This window comes from Pteropus vampyrus, unplaced genomic scaffold, assembly GCF_000151845.1.
Source record: "Pteropus vampyrus isolate Shadow unplaced genomic scaffold, Pvam_2.0 Scaffold486, whole genome shotgun sequence".
Taxonomy (NCBI): domain Eukaryota; kingdom Metazoa; phylum Chordata; class Mammalia; order Chiroptera; family Pteropodidae; genus Pteropus; species Pteropus vampyrus.
In genome coordinates, this window is record NW_011889267.1 from 459105 (window position 1) to 475681 (window position 16577).

Consider the following 16577-nt stretch of genomic DNA (forward strand, 5'->3'; position numbering starts at 1 on the left):
TTACTTCACTACTCTCTTCTCTCTTGATGTCTACTTTCTAGCTAATCAGAGTAAATTATTTCAACTTATAAATAGGCAGTGGGAAGAAGCCATCAGATTGCCTGGGTTTGAATCCTGGCTCCATCAGTAATTAGCTGTGTAAGAGATAACTTAACCTCTCTGAGCCTCAGGTTACTCATCTATAAAACTGGGATAATAATTGTATCTATTCCAAAGGTTTGCCATGAAGTTTAAGCAAAACAAACCATATAAAACTTTTAACACTGTGCCCATTCAAAGTTATTAGCATAAGGGAAGAAGATCACAAGCAAAACAGAAAATAGCACAGGATAAGAGCATCAATCTGATTTCCATACTCCAAGTTCACCTTTAACCAGCAGTCATACCTGCTTCTTCTGGAGCTCAGCCTGCATGTCTGAGTTCTGCTTCTGGAGGATGGCACAGCTGTCCTTCAGCTCCTGGTTTTCTTTGCAAAGCTCACTGTTGTGCTGCTCAATCTCTTCCACCTCACCCTATGGAAGAGCATTCCATAAATTTGTATTTGACTCTTTATAGCTCAGTGGATATTTAAATCCCTCTAGCAGAAAATTCATATAGCCTGAGATGGCGAGGGTCTGGATAATTCCCACTCACTGCAGTGACATCTGTGTACTCAAAATGGGTGCAGCTCCTTAGTACGTAGGGAGGGGGATAATAGAGTATGTCTCTATAATTGCAGCACTGAGCCTACCATTAATGAGAAAGATAAAATTAAAGCCATCAAAAGTGAAATGACAAAGGAATGTAGATTTTTCTTGCAAACATTTAGTATTGTTTGTCTCTCCTACTGGACTCGCTGTTTGAGGCCAGGGACAGTGTTTTGATTGATTCTTCACTGCATCCCTAGTGCCTACCATCGTGTTGGATGGAAAGTAGGTGTCCTGTTAAGTAACTGACTGAGCAAATGAATTTAATAGTCATGCATGACAGGCTCTGGGTCAGAACTGAGATACAAAGAAGATTTGGTGCATCTCTCCTCAAAGGAGCTTATTTATTTACTGTGGTGATAACATGTGGAGATGACAAAAATTAAGTAACTGTTCAGGGAATAACAGAATTCCAACTGAATTACAGAAGCTTTAGAGAAAGGAGAAATCACTTGTTCTCATTCTTGTTAATGTTCCTAAGTCATTCCTAAGTGGGTTTGAGTGGGTACAGTGTAAGTTCTTCTCAAAAGTATCTGTTAAAGATTCAATAACACCTTATTGACTCAAATTCCATCCCATCCTAGAATTGCTACTCTTACTAGCAGGAAGGGATGGAGGTGAGATGTTTACAGACCTGCGTGGTAACAACCAGGATGTCCTCCTCATTTTCTGGACGGAACTGGAAAGGGATACTTGCGCCCCGGACCACACCATCCTGATCCACATAGCAGAACTGGTAATACTCATCATCCTTGGGCAGGTAATAAGCTGAAAACACAAAGTGATTTGTAATCTCAAATAAGGCCTATGCAGAAAACTAAAAAATCTGGAAGCCTTTTATCTGCTCCAGAAAGCCCAAGTTCAAGGGAGTAAGTTAGTCTTGGCTACTAACTGTCTCCAACACCTTTGATCCAGTATTTTTCTCACCTTTGAAATGGACTTCCTGTTGCTTAGTCAATTCGCTGTTTAGGTCAATGGGCAAAGTAACCCACATGAAGGTGTAATACTCACGGGTTGTCTTCCATCCCACCTGCAATGACAAGAGGCTTTCATTCGGCATCTGAAAGTGCTCAGGGGAAAATCTTTACTTGGACTACGTTTTTTCAAAATGCACTTATTTTTGATTTATGTTGAAAATAAATACAATAGAATGAGTTCATTATGACAAGAGCCACCCACCATGGATCAAATCTTGTTTTTTGATATGACAACCATACATTGCAAAATGTCTGATATAACTAAAAACACACACAGAATTCAAACTACATGTCTTAGAAGGAAATGAAAACTGGCCACTCAACATTCAGGACAAGAGTTCCAAAAATTCTATCTCCAAGTCAGACAGAGAACTGAGAGGGACTGTGGGGGAGAAGTTCTAGGATTGAGAACCTTAATCCCACTCTCTTCTTACAATGGTGTCCTCGGACCTTCTTAATCAGAAAGCACTTCTGATCCGCTCTCTGCATTAGTTTGCCCTCTCCCGTCTTCAATACATTGTTGTCGCCTCTGCCAAGCTGGTTACTTACTGTATTTTTTAAAAATGCATTTTTTGAATAATGTGTGTGTTGGACGTAGAGGGACAAGAGGCTTCTCAGATTATAAGGCACCAGATAACTAAGTCCAGTCTATACAGTTTTCTTTCCTTTTGTGTTTTTCTTAATGCATGCTTAATGAAGACTTTTTGGTGATAAAAATAATAGCAACAATCTGGTAGTCATAAAGGCCTCATCTAGGTGTCGAATGCAATAAGTCATAAGATATAAGGATACCGTAAAATATGCCTCAGAGCAGACAGCTGGCTAAGTGGAAAATATTCTCACTAAATGTGAAGAGGGGTAAAAGATGGCTCAAATCGTATCTGGAAGATAACAGCACACCGGAGAATAGAAAAGGAGCCATTGTGTCTTCAAAGGGAGTACACTCAGCAAATGAGAAGCAAAATTACATTTATTGCCATATTTTGACCCTGCCTGAACCCAGTGGGAAGAAAAAGAATGGAAAATAAATTCCATTTTTATATATTAAGGATTCAGAGCAGGGTTGAAAAGGCTACACTGAAAACTCATCAGAACATACTAGGGCATGCTTTAGTGTCTCATTAATACACACCCCATTGCTGTAAGCATCTCAGAGCCACTGCAGCCTGCAGTGGTGTGGGAAGTAGGAATTTTATGGAGTCTTCATTTACATCCTGGAGTTTCTTAATGCATTGTGACCAAAATATCATCTGGAAAGGCCTAAGAATTACTGCTGTGTTGGAACAAGGAAACAACTTCTAGCCACCTGCAATTTCTGTCCTTGGCTCCTCCATCTGAGTAGTCCTGGTCCCAGTCTGCCTCTCATGGCATGGTGTCTCCCCTCTCTGAAGCCTTGGACACATTTACACGCCCAGGTAAAGGAGAGCCTGGAGCACAGAACTATGCACTGAAGGAAGGAGAGTCAACTCCCATGCACTTTAGGCTCCATCATAGGTGGCAGCTTTTGCTGCACTGAGAAGATGTAGCATACTGCACATTCAGAAACGTTTCAGGAGTGCTTACTTGGTGTCAGGAAGTAGCAGCGTTATGGCTGACACAAAATTGAGCAATACGATTAAGACCACACTGAAAGAACACTGGGAGAGTTTTAGAAGTGAGATACAAAGGACAAAAATTCACAGTCAACTTCGAATTCTCACGGTAACCATCTGTTGTTCAAAGGAATTCAGCATAATAGAGGAGAAAAAGCAGAGGTTTGGGAGTGCAGCAAATTTGCTTCACCATTTACTGGGCAGCCTTGAGAAAATCGCCGTCTTGAATATGTTCATTAATATTATCTGTGGAGATACTACTACTTACTTCAGGAGGCTATTGTGATGTGAGGATTAAATTAGAAACACACACACATACGTACACAATCTCATCAAACACCTAGCACACTGTATATTCTTAAAAAGTTTGTGTTCTCTATTAGTCTTAACTTTCTTTCAGGCTTCAGGGTAAGTGTTCAAATCAATGGCCTTATGGACAACAAACATTAGAGGCCATTCTTTGGATTAACCATGATTTCTTTATTGAGGTATGGCAATATCTCTGAAATGCATGATGCATTTCAAATGAAGATGCATTTTTTAAATGTTTTTAAACAGCACAAGATTCAAGATTTTCATTTGGTTTATGGTAAAGTCCTACTGAAAGTTGCTAAGTGCTTGGGGAATACAATCAGTGTAAGCAAAACAGAAACGTAAAATGTTACAGATTACACTTCAAAGACTAAAAGTACATTTTTAATCCTCTCTTTTTCTATGCCTGCACTGTCCAAAATGATAGGCACTAGCCACATCAGGCTATTTAAGTTTAAATTGATTAAAAATTAATAAAATTTAAAATCTAGTTACTCGGTCACACTAGGCACATTTTAAGTGCTCAATAGCCACATGTGGCTAGAGGCTACTGTACTGGACAGTGAGATATATAGCTCCATTGCGGAAACTTCTACTGGACAGTACTGACCATGGAAAGTTCAACTGGACAGCTTTGCTACATATGGGGAAGAAAAAAACAACTACCACTTTCTTTCCAAAACAGAAAACACTCTGATGTGCCAGTTTTCTGTAGTAGAACATCTTTTGGTCTAATGTTTCAATATCCTGAAGTCTCAGGACTTGTCATGGTAGCTGCCAGTGTCCTTCTGGTTGTCTACTATCCTTGCCTCTAAATATCAGCTGCCATGGCTCCATCAATTAGCTTGGAATTCCACACAAGAAAAAGTAACTCAATGAGGGATGCGAATAAGCATCCTTCACAGTGCAGTCAAGAATGATGTCTGATTCAGGATGAACAGCACTGGCAAACTAGCATATCACACACCGAGGTGTCAAAATAAAGGTCACTGATATTGGGATTCAACAGTGTAAATTACTTAAAGTTGACCTTTATCTCCTGTCTTGGGAAATAGGAAGATTTGTCATTATGGGGTGTGTGTGTGTGTGTTTGTGTGTGTGTGTGTGTGAGACAGAGAGAGAGAGAGAGAGAGAGAGAGAGCGCCAGAAAGCGAGAGAGGGGAAAGACACACAGAGACAAACACAGATGGGGGAGAAGCAGAGATAGAGGGTGAGCTTAACTATAATTTAAAAAGTATCATTTCTGTACTTGAACTGACAGGGTGATCAGACACTGGAGGAGTTCACTGAGGGACCTCATAAACCTGTCCTCGAAAAGCTTTACAAAGAAGCAAGAGACACTTATTCAGGAACAAACTTCTTAAATGCAGGACGTCGAACTAGGTAACTTCTCAACATTCTCTGCAGATCTGTAATACTCATATGAAAACAAATTAAACACTCTATTAAGAAAGTAATATCTAAAGTCACAGAAATTATGTGAGAGACCACCTATCCCAATCAAGTCATAAATGAATATTTCAAAATAGGATAATTTTTAAAAATTTACATTTGGTCTCTGAAAGCATAATAAAACTTAGGGTTGTATAATTTGCCCTCTTATTTGAGCTTGTGACTGAAATTAAAACTTGAGTTCCACAGCACATTTTGGTGTGCGAAGGGGGAAGTGCTAGGATTTTAAAATTGGCTAGACATAATACGCAAACATTCATAATACACAGATAGTCATACACACTCAGGTAATGAAGATTCACCTCTAGTTCCCAGTTACTTGGTACTAAATTAACCACTTACTCTAAAGATGCCAATCCAGTCCTTTCGACGAGGAATGAAATGCTGGGTGAGGGTGTAATAGCATGTGACATCCCCTCCAGGGACATAGAACTTCTCCACACTATTAAAGATGACCTGAGAGAAATGACAATGATCCAGCAAGACAGCTGATGTGGGGGGGTCTTCTACTGTCTCTTCCATGGTGGGGATCCTGTTATGAGACACGGGATAGAACAAAGCTCAGAAAGGGTTATCCGAAATACTGGAGATTTCTGGGCTCTCACCCAGGGAACATTCCGATCCAGACAAGTCAGGAAAAGCAAAAGCCTGACTAGTACTGAGATCATACAACTTGCTTTCTGTTTCACTTTGAGGCATTCTGCATTCTTAACTTCCCAGGCCATAAGAATTTTCTGAGACTATCTTTGACCTCTTCACCACAGGCAACACCACCCTCACATACCCCTATTCTCTCTGCTCATAGCTAGTTTGTTCTCCTACTTCTCAATGCCTTAAGTAAAGCAGCCTAGAGGAAAATAACCTGAGCTGGGAATTATAAGACCTAAAGTCTAGATTTTTCATCCCAATAAGTCCTGTGACTTTTGGAATGTCAATTTTTTCTAGATTTTAGCCTCTCCATTCAATTCCGTTTATCCTATAATCATCGGGCCCTTCCATATATTAAGGCACTCTGCTAAAAGCTGGGGATGGGCACAGGAAGAAAGATAGGGATGAAAGAAAGGGACTATTTGACATGCAACGGTGACAAGCATGGGTTCTGAAATCAGAATGGTGGAATTCAAATTCTAGCTTCACTATCTATTAAATGTACGATCTTAGGCAGTTTAATCAACTGGGCTCTATATCTGTTTCCTCATCTGTAAAACAGGGCTAATAACATCTACTTTATTTGCTTTTTGTGAGCATAACTGAGAAAATGTAGATAACGTAAAGTGTATCGTCCCTAAATCAGTACTTGCCATAGGATGGGCACATCACACAAAATAGAGAAACGCTGAATGGCAGAATAAAGTGGTAAGGAGAATGAAGAAAAGCTTCAAAAGTGAGTAGAATCCTAGATAAGCTCCTCCAGGAAGTATAGAATTTTGACAAGTGGGTTTGGTGTGAGGAAATTCCAAGTGAATGAAATACCATGCATAAAGCAAAGAAACAGAAAAATGCATGCCATGTTTAGAGACAGCAAGCAAGTTTGGATCCTCATTTCACCTTTCTAGGTCATAGTACAGAGAAAATGCAATCAAGGGTGAGAAAATATTTGGGAGGTAAACAATACATAAGAGAAACAAAGAAAGTCTTGTGAATTGTTGAGACCCGATACTTCCCTCCCCTCAAAAGTCACATGCCCTGTTTTCTAAGTGCCTCCCTGGTCTAACATTTAGTGAGTCCATGATTTTCAACCTGGTATTTTACTGGGAAATAAAAGCAATATTGCAGCTCTAAACAGCAGATAGATAAGGAGCTGTACATTGCAAACACTACACGATACCTTTCAAATTCAGCTGTTGGAGCATGTTGGAAGTTTGTAGGCACACGTACAATTTAAAAAATAACTAAGTACAATAATAAAACAAAAACAAAAACAGTAGCTCTTCTAACCCTGCCCCACCCTACTTATTTCCTGGTTTTATTTTAAACTTAAACAACCAGGCCTCTTCTTCCAACTTCTCCAGAAGTCAGTTTCTTTCACAGAGAAAGAGGTAAGGAGACTTTGAAGCACTGAACTATCTGTTCTTGGAGGTGAGTTCAGGAACGAAAAAAATGTATTGGCTTTCTGGTTTGTGACACAGTTTAACCACATCCTCAACCTCAAACCTCAGATCAGTTTTCTTAAGGAAGCGAGAGATCATGTTGCAGTCGAGGTCAAGACTTGGCCCTCGTGATAAGCTGTTGCCTGTGTGAGCTCTTAGATATTATGGGAGGGTGAGCAGGGAGATTTCTCAGCCTTCGGACCCCTATCTTTCCTAGTGGTCTCCAGTCAGACTGAGGACAGCGTATCCTCCCTGCTCTAAGCCTGGGGCACCATTTATCTGAGCATGTAAAATGACTTAATCTGTCCTTTGACTATGGATCTGAAGAACACTCAGGTAAGAGTGACTTCAGGGCCTGTCCGAATTAGCCTAAGTACCATACTCCCTGTTCTTTTCCTTCATAACACTATCACCCCTGTATATATAACATAATGTCTAGCCCCTAATAATTGTTAATTGAGTATTCACTGAATAAATGAAAGAATAAGATATGCATGTAATTCAGCTTTCTCTTTTCTAAAATAGAATAAGGAGATGATAATCTCCAAGTGCTGTGTCAATTCTTCGTGTGGCTGGTTCAGCTGGCAGAGCTGGTTCAAGTGGCATGGTGCCAAAAAAACAAAAGGCACAGATTTGATTTCCTTAAGGACCCATAAAATTCACACTCCATTATCCACCTTTCACACACTCAAACTGCTTTGCAAGCTGCTCTGCGAATGGAGGCTACTGTGAAAGGTAAGACCAGCCAAGGATTTGGGGGCTTGGTACAGCCTCTCTTTCATTATTAGAAAAACAATTTGTAAGTTAGCTCATGAACAGGACACTGAAGAAAGGCCAGCATATATAGTCAAAATGACGCGGAAGAGTTCACGTCAAGGCTTAAGTACATTAGCTTACAGAAACTTATCTCTTTTCATTCATTTGAAAATCTAATAACCTGTCTGGAAAAGTCAACAGTCTTGGTTCCTTGCTTATCAAAAATGTAAGAGTCTCCATAAAGTTTCTCATTTCAGAGATCCCATCACCTTCCCAGTACTCACAGAAGGTACCCAATGGCACTCTGGGTATTCAGACCTCAATCATTCTTGAAATAAAAATTCTCCTCTGTTAAAACTAGGAAAGGGGTCGAGGAGAGAGGCATAGTGGCTTCCCTTGCTGCTTCCTACTAAAGCTGAAGCTGGAAAGGCCATGTGTACCATGCCAACCTGAACTGAGTGAGTGAGGAGGTGCCTCATTTGCCTTTTCCTGGAAGGAAGGTATCTACTGATTTTTAAGGTCAGCGATCTTTAAAACCTTTCCTCCCTCCCAGTGATAAAATTCCCTGGGAGAAATGGGAAATTGCCTTTCTGACAAAGCAGCCTAGAAGTGACCTTTTGTAGAGGGAGGCAGGGAGGATGTAGAAAGAAAATTAGAATGATTTAAGCATCAACTTCCCCCTCCTTTAACCACTCTTCCTACTAGAGAATATGTCCACCATCCACTTCTAATTCTGGAAAAACCAAAAAAGCAAGGGAAGGAAAAAAAAAAAAAAAAACATCAAAAATTGAATTTAGAAGCACAGAGAGCTACTAACTCAAGAAAAAGCAGTGGGATGAATTAGGCACCCTGAAAATTGTGGAATGGTATTCTACCAAATTCCTTCCTCTTATCTTTGAGTCAAAGACTGGCCACATAAGGAGTGACCAGGAAAAACAAATAAAGATTTTTAAAAACAACCATCAAGCATGGGAAAATAATACAGATTCCAACTGTCACAGGCACTTTACTTGGACTCTGACATTGCTGTGACTTTTTTTTTTTTCAGCTCAGTTTCCAAAAGAATTAGGGTCCTCAGAGGAGGAAGGCAATAATAGGCAACGTATTTTAAAATAAGTCCCCTGAACTGGCTGGTGGCTTCTAAAAAAATCTGACACATTTTCACCTAATGAGCTTTTCAAACCTAATATATTACTCCCAAGACTGTTCCACGAGGGCATAGATTTTCTTACGTTCTCCCGAAGAAAAGGAAGAACAGCTAGTTCCACTTCTGCTTATTCTGAGTGAATCTTTAAACTACACTAATAGGCTTTTTAGCAGAAACATTTCCAAGTGTTGTAAAGCTTCCTGGTTCAGATTCTGACCAATATTGACGCAAATATTCAACCAAACCAACTCACCAATTTTCCCAAAGATGTTTCCTCATTATGCTGAATCACGAAGAATGATTTAAGTTGATGCTTAAATAACTTTACTAAGTAAAGTTATTTAATAATTTTATTAAATAAGTTATCAAAAAGTTATTAAATAACTTTATTAAAAATAACTAAAATTCTATCTTAAAGAATGTCTAGCATTTTTACATTAGCCTTTTACAGCAGTGGGAACATGCAAGAGAAATGAAGGCTGTAAGTAGTTTCTCTGGATTAGTTCACAGAAGGAAACTAAGTGCTTCCACAGCCAAGAGAGAAAGGCGAATCAATTTGTGAATAGTAAAATCAAAGGTAAGTAAAAACTAAACCCACATCAATCTAATTCCTTCATTCTTCTACTTACTTAGCTTCCTAAACTATTAGCAATTAGCAACTGGATGAACTGATTTGAGTCCTTTTCTCCCTGGCCCTGGAGGAGATGCTTACACAGCACTATCCTTAGAAAACACTGACAATGGATACCAATGGGTTTGTAGATGGCCTGAGACAGGGAGCAAAAGCAAAGACACAGAGTCACTGATCATCAAATTATTAGGCCACTTGTTCTGATTCAAAATTTCCAAATTCATTCTAGTTCTTTACCTAAAATCTTTCAGAGTGCCTTAGAAAATTGTTATACCCCTAGGAAGCTTTAAATACTACTCATGAACAACTGTTTGGGCTGGCTTCCCAATTTGTACTAAGAAGGCCCTCATCCCACAACACCACAGCGCCAGCAGTACTAGGGAAGAACTGAAAAATAGTTCTGGGACATGAGATGCAGGCAACCAGAAGAAACTGTGAAAAGCTCAAAAGTGTGTGCTAAATCTCCATTTTACTTTACTGAGATTTTACACGTTATCCTTGAAAAGAATGACTATGCTAACCCCTGAAATGACAACGGTAGTGATGATGTTTGGAGTGTGGTAGAAACGGGACTTGGCTAGGAGCCAAGGGACCTGGGTTCCTGTCTTAGTTCTGCCACCAACAAGCTCTGAAATCTTGGCCAAGTCACAGTACCTTCTTTTAGGCCTCAGTTTCCTCATCAGTAATATGCATGAATCAGGTTAGAGAATCTCTAAGAAACTTTCCATCTATAATAATGATCCTGAGTGAAAGAAAAAGGAAGTAGAAGAGTTCATTTTAACTGTCTCTTCATCTAAGAAAATAAGGAAGCATGGCATTATATCAATAAGCACGGTTAAAGTTTTTAAAGAGTCCTAGCTGTACTATATGGCTTGAAAGCCAATACGACTTGTTAGTGATACAGAACTCTTACTGACCACCTTTCTCAGGGTCCTTTCCATCCCACAGCTGTGAAGTCTGTTAAAGGGTAGAGTTTCACGTAGAGGCCCTCTGAAAACACCCCTGAAGGTGAGTCACGTGAGTGGTACTTAATCATGTGCTCTACACTATCTACAGAGATCTACTACATAAAAAGTCCTTTGCTTCAAACGATTTTTGCAATAGCAGAGAAAAGTTATACAGAAGGTCCTCAAATAACGTCATTTTGTTCAATGTCATTTAGTTCTAACGTTTATGAGCTGCCATAGGAACTTAATTCTCGTTTATGTCAATTAGCCTATGGAAAAATTGGTTTACTTATACACCGTTAGCTTAAAGCTGCAAAACCTACGACCACCTTGTGAGGACTCACTTTATAGCATCTTTATTATTTTACTCAGCTCCAACCAAGCCCACCTGTCGGCTTGCATCAGGAGCAAAGAATCCAAGTGATAGAAAAAACTTAACGTGCTGGGGAGAGGTTGAAATCATAATGTGAGTGGGAACATGAGCCTCCAAACTAAACTGGGCTGCTGGTGGCGGTGGGAGGAGCTATGGGAGAACACCGTAAAGATGCACGTCACTATACTTCAGGTGCTCTCTTCTCGGCGGCCGAGAACACCTCCTCCAATTAAAGAGGCCTCATCTGAAGGCAAGGGGCTTCAGGAATATCAAGCCTATTCTTAGACAGGGAAAATGAGGCCCAAAGAGAAAGTAACTTGCCTAGGGTGACTCGGCAGTCTCCCGCATCAGCCTCGAAGCAAAGGGGGATGATGTTAAGGACAAGGATTAAGGAACCACCAGGTCCTCAGCCCGCGAGAGGGGGCATGATGGCGTGACGTCAAGATCCTCACTCCTGTCCGAGGGGCTCACTAACACCCAAGGAGCCTCCCACCTGGTCACAAGCACTGAACCCTTGCCTTCCTCGGAAGAAAACTGTCCCTCAGCCTTTCAGGACCGCGGAAGTGGCTCCAGGGGCTCCATGACGCCACTCCCACTTACTGTCACCCTAGAAAGATGAAAGGAGATGAAAACCGAAACCGGCCGCACCTCTCCAGCCCGAAGTCTTGTCTCAGGACTGGAAGTCTGATTTGGGGGAACTATGGGCCCAACTACCATTAATTAACCCCCTTCATTCCAGGGACTCACCACAAGGAAGCAGCCGGCAGCCGCGCAACAGCAACAGGGCAGGGCAGGGCAGGGAACAGGGCGGGGCCAAAAATCTTAGGGAGAGCTTATCCCTTCTGACCCCCCTTCTTACGTCATAACGGTCATCAAGCCCCCGCCCTACCGCGGTGCTTGCTGGGACTTGTAGTGTTCAGGTGACTGGGCCCTAGGTATCCTCAGGTACTACACTCTGTGGTTTTCCCCCGTCCGGAGCAGCGAGCTCACCCCAAAGAGCTTATTTCTTCCCATAGATCAAGTCGTTTACTTACTTAAAAAACAAAAACAAACAAACAAACCACCTTATTTATTTATTTATTTAAATGAGAACACTTTAAACTTTGAAGGACCATAGAGATGTCATCTTTATATTTCTCCTGTCTCCCCGTAACACTTCGCTAAGGGTCTTATAGAGAAGACTCCCTTTGGCGTTAACCATACCTTCCACCTGCCTCTAAAGAAGACCCAGCAATTTTCCTAGATTTTGTGTTTCATCATTCCTTTTCTATAAAGAAATTATTCTTTAGTGTTAATTCTGTCAAGGTAGTGCGCTTCCTAACTGCAGTAAGAATAAACTCAGCGAGAATCCTGGAAAGTCAGTTTAGAGAGAATTCCCCATCTTTTTTATCTGAATAATCCTTGGACTGCCTTCAGCAAGAATCCTACATTGGTTTAGCAAGAATCCCCCTTACCCTCAATGTCTCCTTTTAGTTATTTTCCATCCACTTGTCTTTATTGTGTTTGGAGTTGAGCACAATCTCTCTCTCCTGTTGTACTGTCCCTATTTCAATAGTTCTGGATAAAGTCTTACATTTTAATGAGTGTGAGAATAATAATTTTTTTAACACTGCTATCTATGGAAGGTTAAATTCAGAAGTGCCTTTTTCCAACGGAGTAGCATCTGTCTAAATATGGAAAGAAACTTTCTGTCATCTAATGGGAGAATTAATGACCTTGAAGCCACTTTAGGTTTCAGGCAGGAGACTGAGCATTTCTAATTCTGCCTTCTCACAAGACTAGAGACATTCAACTGAGATAAATAGATGGTGGGAAATGATGAGTAAACCAGGGAGTGAGGCTTCTGTTGAAAATTCAAATCAGCTTCTGAGTTACCAAAATAATACTCTTCCATTTTAAACTCTGTCTACAGAGATAAGTGCTGTCAGTATCCTGGATACATTTCCCTTAATTTTACTTATTAGCTTTTTAAAAAGCACTGAGAACTGACACCTCCTACACCTACACAGCTTACTGTCTACATTAATATGATAATATTTCATGACTCTTGCCTGAAAGTTAAAAATGCAAATCCATTGTTCATTTTATAAACTTCCTAAACCACCAACTTTTCAACAGAAAGCATGACATGACAATTCTGCACACTCTAAGATTCTTAGAATCCTTGGTTTAAAAATCCTTGCTTTGCTGTGTCCCCCAATCCTAAACTATTATATCATGATCTTACCCAATTGAAATCAATTCCTGCCCCCAAGCCAAACTTCAAAGTCTCAGTCAATATCACTACTTTGTTCTGCTGTCCCTGAGCCACTACCACCACTCTGTCAAGGTAGTGTTTTTCATTACTGCAGTAAGAATAAACTCAGTTTGGTCTTATCAACAGCTTATTTTCCTGATATTTTGTGGAGCTAAATTTGACAGCATAGAGTAAAAAAGAAAAAAGATTAATTAGTCTGATTTATTTCCGATAGGAGTGTCGAGGGAAGGCTGCAAGTACAGCCCTTTATAACTAGATAGTGAAGGAATGGGACTTGATTTTCAGACTTAGAAAGAAAATCTTTCACTCCCATCTTCAATTGCTAGGTATGGAATCAAACAAAGACTGGGGGTGGATGTAGTTACTCTGTGCCGGACACAGTGGATTGTCTCATTTAATCATTACAAGGGAAACATTTTTATTATCCCCATTTGACAAGTGAGAAAATTGTGGCTTAGAGACATAAAGTTACTTGCTCAAGCTCATTCAGCTAGTAAGTGCCATGAGAAGGCTTTGAACTTAGCCTTCTGACTCATACTCTTCATGAGAGTTCAGTGATCCATAAAGGAAGACAAACACATAAATGAGTATAATACCACAAGATATTGGCTTTCGAAGGGTAATTTATACAGTGCTAAGATAGCATAGAATTAATTTCTTTCTAGGGGCAAGACGGAGAGTTTCATAAGAGAGGTGCCGAAGAAAAAATTATTCTGAAGCCTATTATAACGGTAAGAAAGACTTTATTCAGGACTATTACAATAAGAACATTATAATAGGGGAGAGAGATTGTGCTCAACTCCAAATAGAATAAGGACAAGTGGGGATTTACAGTCATCAAGCAGAGTGAGGGGGTCAGTGGATGAAAAATTACTAAGGAGAGACATCAAGAGACTTGTTAAACTGACTTAACGGGATTCTTGCTGACGGCCGCATAGGGATTGATCAGATATCGAGGGTGGAGCATTCTCCCTAAACAGGGTTTTTTTCTAAAACCAAACATGGCAAGGATAGACAAAGAAGCCCAAAGTTGATGCCTCGTCGAGAAAAGGGGGCAGAGGAGCCTAACTGAAGTTTGGTCAGAGAGAGAGTCTTTGCTAGAGGTGACATTTGATTTATTTGAATAACAAGCTTGGCAAGCAGAAAAAGGAATGAGAGAAATTTGAGATGGAGGGCTTGCTCACCTGCAGCAATGCTGTCTAGTAGAATTCCTTGTAATAATGGGCATGTTCAATATCTGCACTATCTGACCTGGTAACCCCTAACACATGTGATGTTGAGCACTGGAAATGTGGCTATTGCAACTAGGAACTGGATGTTTATATAAATTAAATTTAAATAGCCATTTATAATCACTGTCCTAGCTAGTGCACATCTACAGCATCTGGGGTGTGGACTCTGGGGAGAAGGGGGAGGCAGCCTAGGAGAACATGTGCAAGCAGCAGCTACTTTAACCTTTGCCCTCAGCTCCAGTCCTGCCCAGTCCTGTCCAACAGCAATGACTCGACTTTGGACTCTCAACTCCATGGAAAAAGAAGGTGAGAGAAATTTTATCTCTGAAGCTTGCTCTTTCTGTAACCACCTAGGCCTCTGCAACTTGATGACTTACAAAAGTCCAGACAGTTTCTATGCCCAGGCTGGAAAAGGAGAGGATTGAATAATCAGTGGAAAAAAAGAGACTACTAGTTAGCTTGAGATACCATTGGGCTATTACCTGTACGCAGGTCATGTATGGTGTTTTGTAACTTCAGGAGAAACAGGAGCCAGGTATACCTCACATTAACCATTGAATATTTGTTATTCATTAAACAATTTTTAGAAAGCACAGATTCTGTCTATGGCCATGCTACCCTGAACAAGCCTGATCCTATCTGATTTTGGAAGCTAAGCAGGGTCAGGCCTGGTTAGTACTTGGAAGGGAGACCATCTTGGAAGACCAGGTGCTGTAGGTGTAAAAAACTAAAAAATAAGGGATTGTAAACTGACAAGTTCCTTGCAATCTGTGAGGTCAACCAAGGGTTGCCTTGCCTAAAAAACAAAGTAAAAAAAAAAAAAACCGCACAGATTCTGCATATATTTAACTGCTTCATAAGTCTGATTATGACTATATATTATTTTTACTATAAAATAATACCAATTTGTGAAGAAGAGGACTTCACTGTATACACCCATTTCACACACATAAATATTGTTTGATCCACCAAAAATAAATATTAGTGAGACATGGATGCTCCAAGCACTTCTAAGAAAAATAAAAGGCAACTATTGACTGCAGAGGATCTTTTTGTTACATGTAGTGGATGGATCAGTGTATGTGTCTGTGTCTCCCAGCAAATTGCTTTGTATATAGGAAGTGCTCAAGTAATGTGCCTGTTATTTCACCTTCAGTCAGGGCACTTTCTACGGAACTTGTTTCTAAGAGCCATCCATACTAAGAAAAGGATGCCCTAAAAGCAACCATGGGCTCTTTTCAGGGAAAGCTGTTTTCCCAGAGGTAGAGGGAAGATGAAGAAGGACAACATAAAAACAGAAGTGTGGAAGCTCTATTGCTCATGGCCAAGTAGCCCCATTCCTAGGGGCTCTCTTAGCCCCGTCAGATACACATCAAAATGGAGAACTCAAAAGAGGTGCTGGGCAGCAATTTCTGTCTCTATCTCACCTACGACAGCAATAAGAACATTAAGGAAGGAACAGTGGGTTCTATGAATCCATTGCAAGGCCTTGGCCAAGCCACCGCATTTTTCTGGGCCTCACTTTCCTCACCTGAAAACAAGAAAAATACCAGGGGGTGTCTCTAAGAGCTCTTCTGATTTAAAAAGAATCCTGATTCTGCGATTATACATAGTTCTATAACATCCCTTCATACATTGCAGACTTAAAGGGAAAAATATAAATCTTCTAAGCATCTTTGCTTCATTTCCACTTCCTACCTTATCCTCGATACATACACCAGGACTTTCTTTTGACTAGCACAGGAAGAAAGGGCTTCCAGGAGGGACCTTGTTTCAGGGTAGCAGAAGCAGGACTATCTTTTCACTAACTCTTTACCGGAAGAGTCCTAAACTGAGAAACAGAGTTTGTGTGTCAACGGCAGAGTAAACAACTTTTCTGAGGGTTTTGTTATTATCTTACTATTTATATATTTATTTAGTCTGGTGGGTGCCTAAGGACCAAAAAGACAGTGAAAAAATAGTTTCAGACCTGCCCCACCCCCCATACTCTCTCTGAGTTGGATCTCAGAAGAGGTGACACAGTCCAAGTGTTTTGTCAACTGAAAGGACCCTCCAACACATCACTTCAATCTTTCACATCTGGGTTCAAAAAAACTCTTATTTAGTTTTGTCATGTGGAGCTTTC

General features: G+C 40.4%; 1 protein-coding gene and 1 pseudogene across 7 annotated transcripts in view; one reads left to right on the plus strand and one right to left on the minus strand.

Annotated features, from left to right (window-relative positions):
- The window catches only part of CALCOCO2 (calcium binding and coiled-coil domain 2), a 22885-nt gene extending 11055 nt beyond the window's left edge, over positions 1–11830 (minus strand). For 2 of the 7 annotated variants that reach the window (XM_011382651.2, XM_023524671.1), the window contains exons 1-5: positions 11711–11830; positions 5362–5551; positions 1614–1716; positions 1321–1454; positions 387–512 (exon numbers count right to left, since the gene is read on the minus strand). In XM_011382651.2, the coding sequence (XP_011380953.1) occupies positions 387–512; positions 1321–1454; positions 1614–1716; positions 5362–5541 (543 nt within the window). In that variant the 5' untranslated portion in view covers positions 5542–5551; positions 11711–11830. Of the gene's footprint in view, positions 1–386; positions 513–1320; positions 1455–1613; positions 1717–5361; positions 5552–10297; positions 10370–11710 lie in introns of those variants that run through there. The other 5 variants (XM_023524674.1, XM_023524675.1, XM_023524670.1 and 2 more) reach the window with 4 other exon arrangements.
- A 3223-nt stretch (positions 11831–15053) lies between these two features.
- LOC111732738 lies at positions 15054–15172 on the plus strand (annotated as a pseudogene).
- The last annotated feature ends 1405 nt before the right edge of the window (positions 15173–16577 follow it).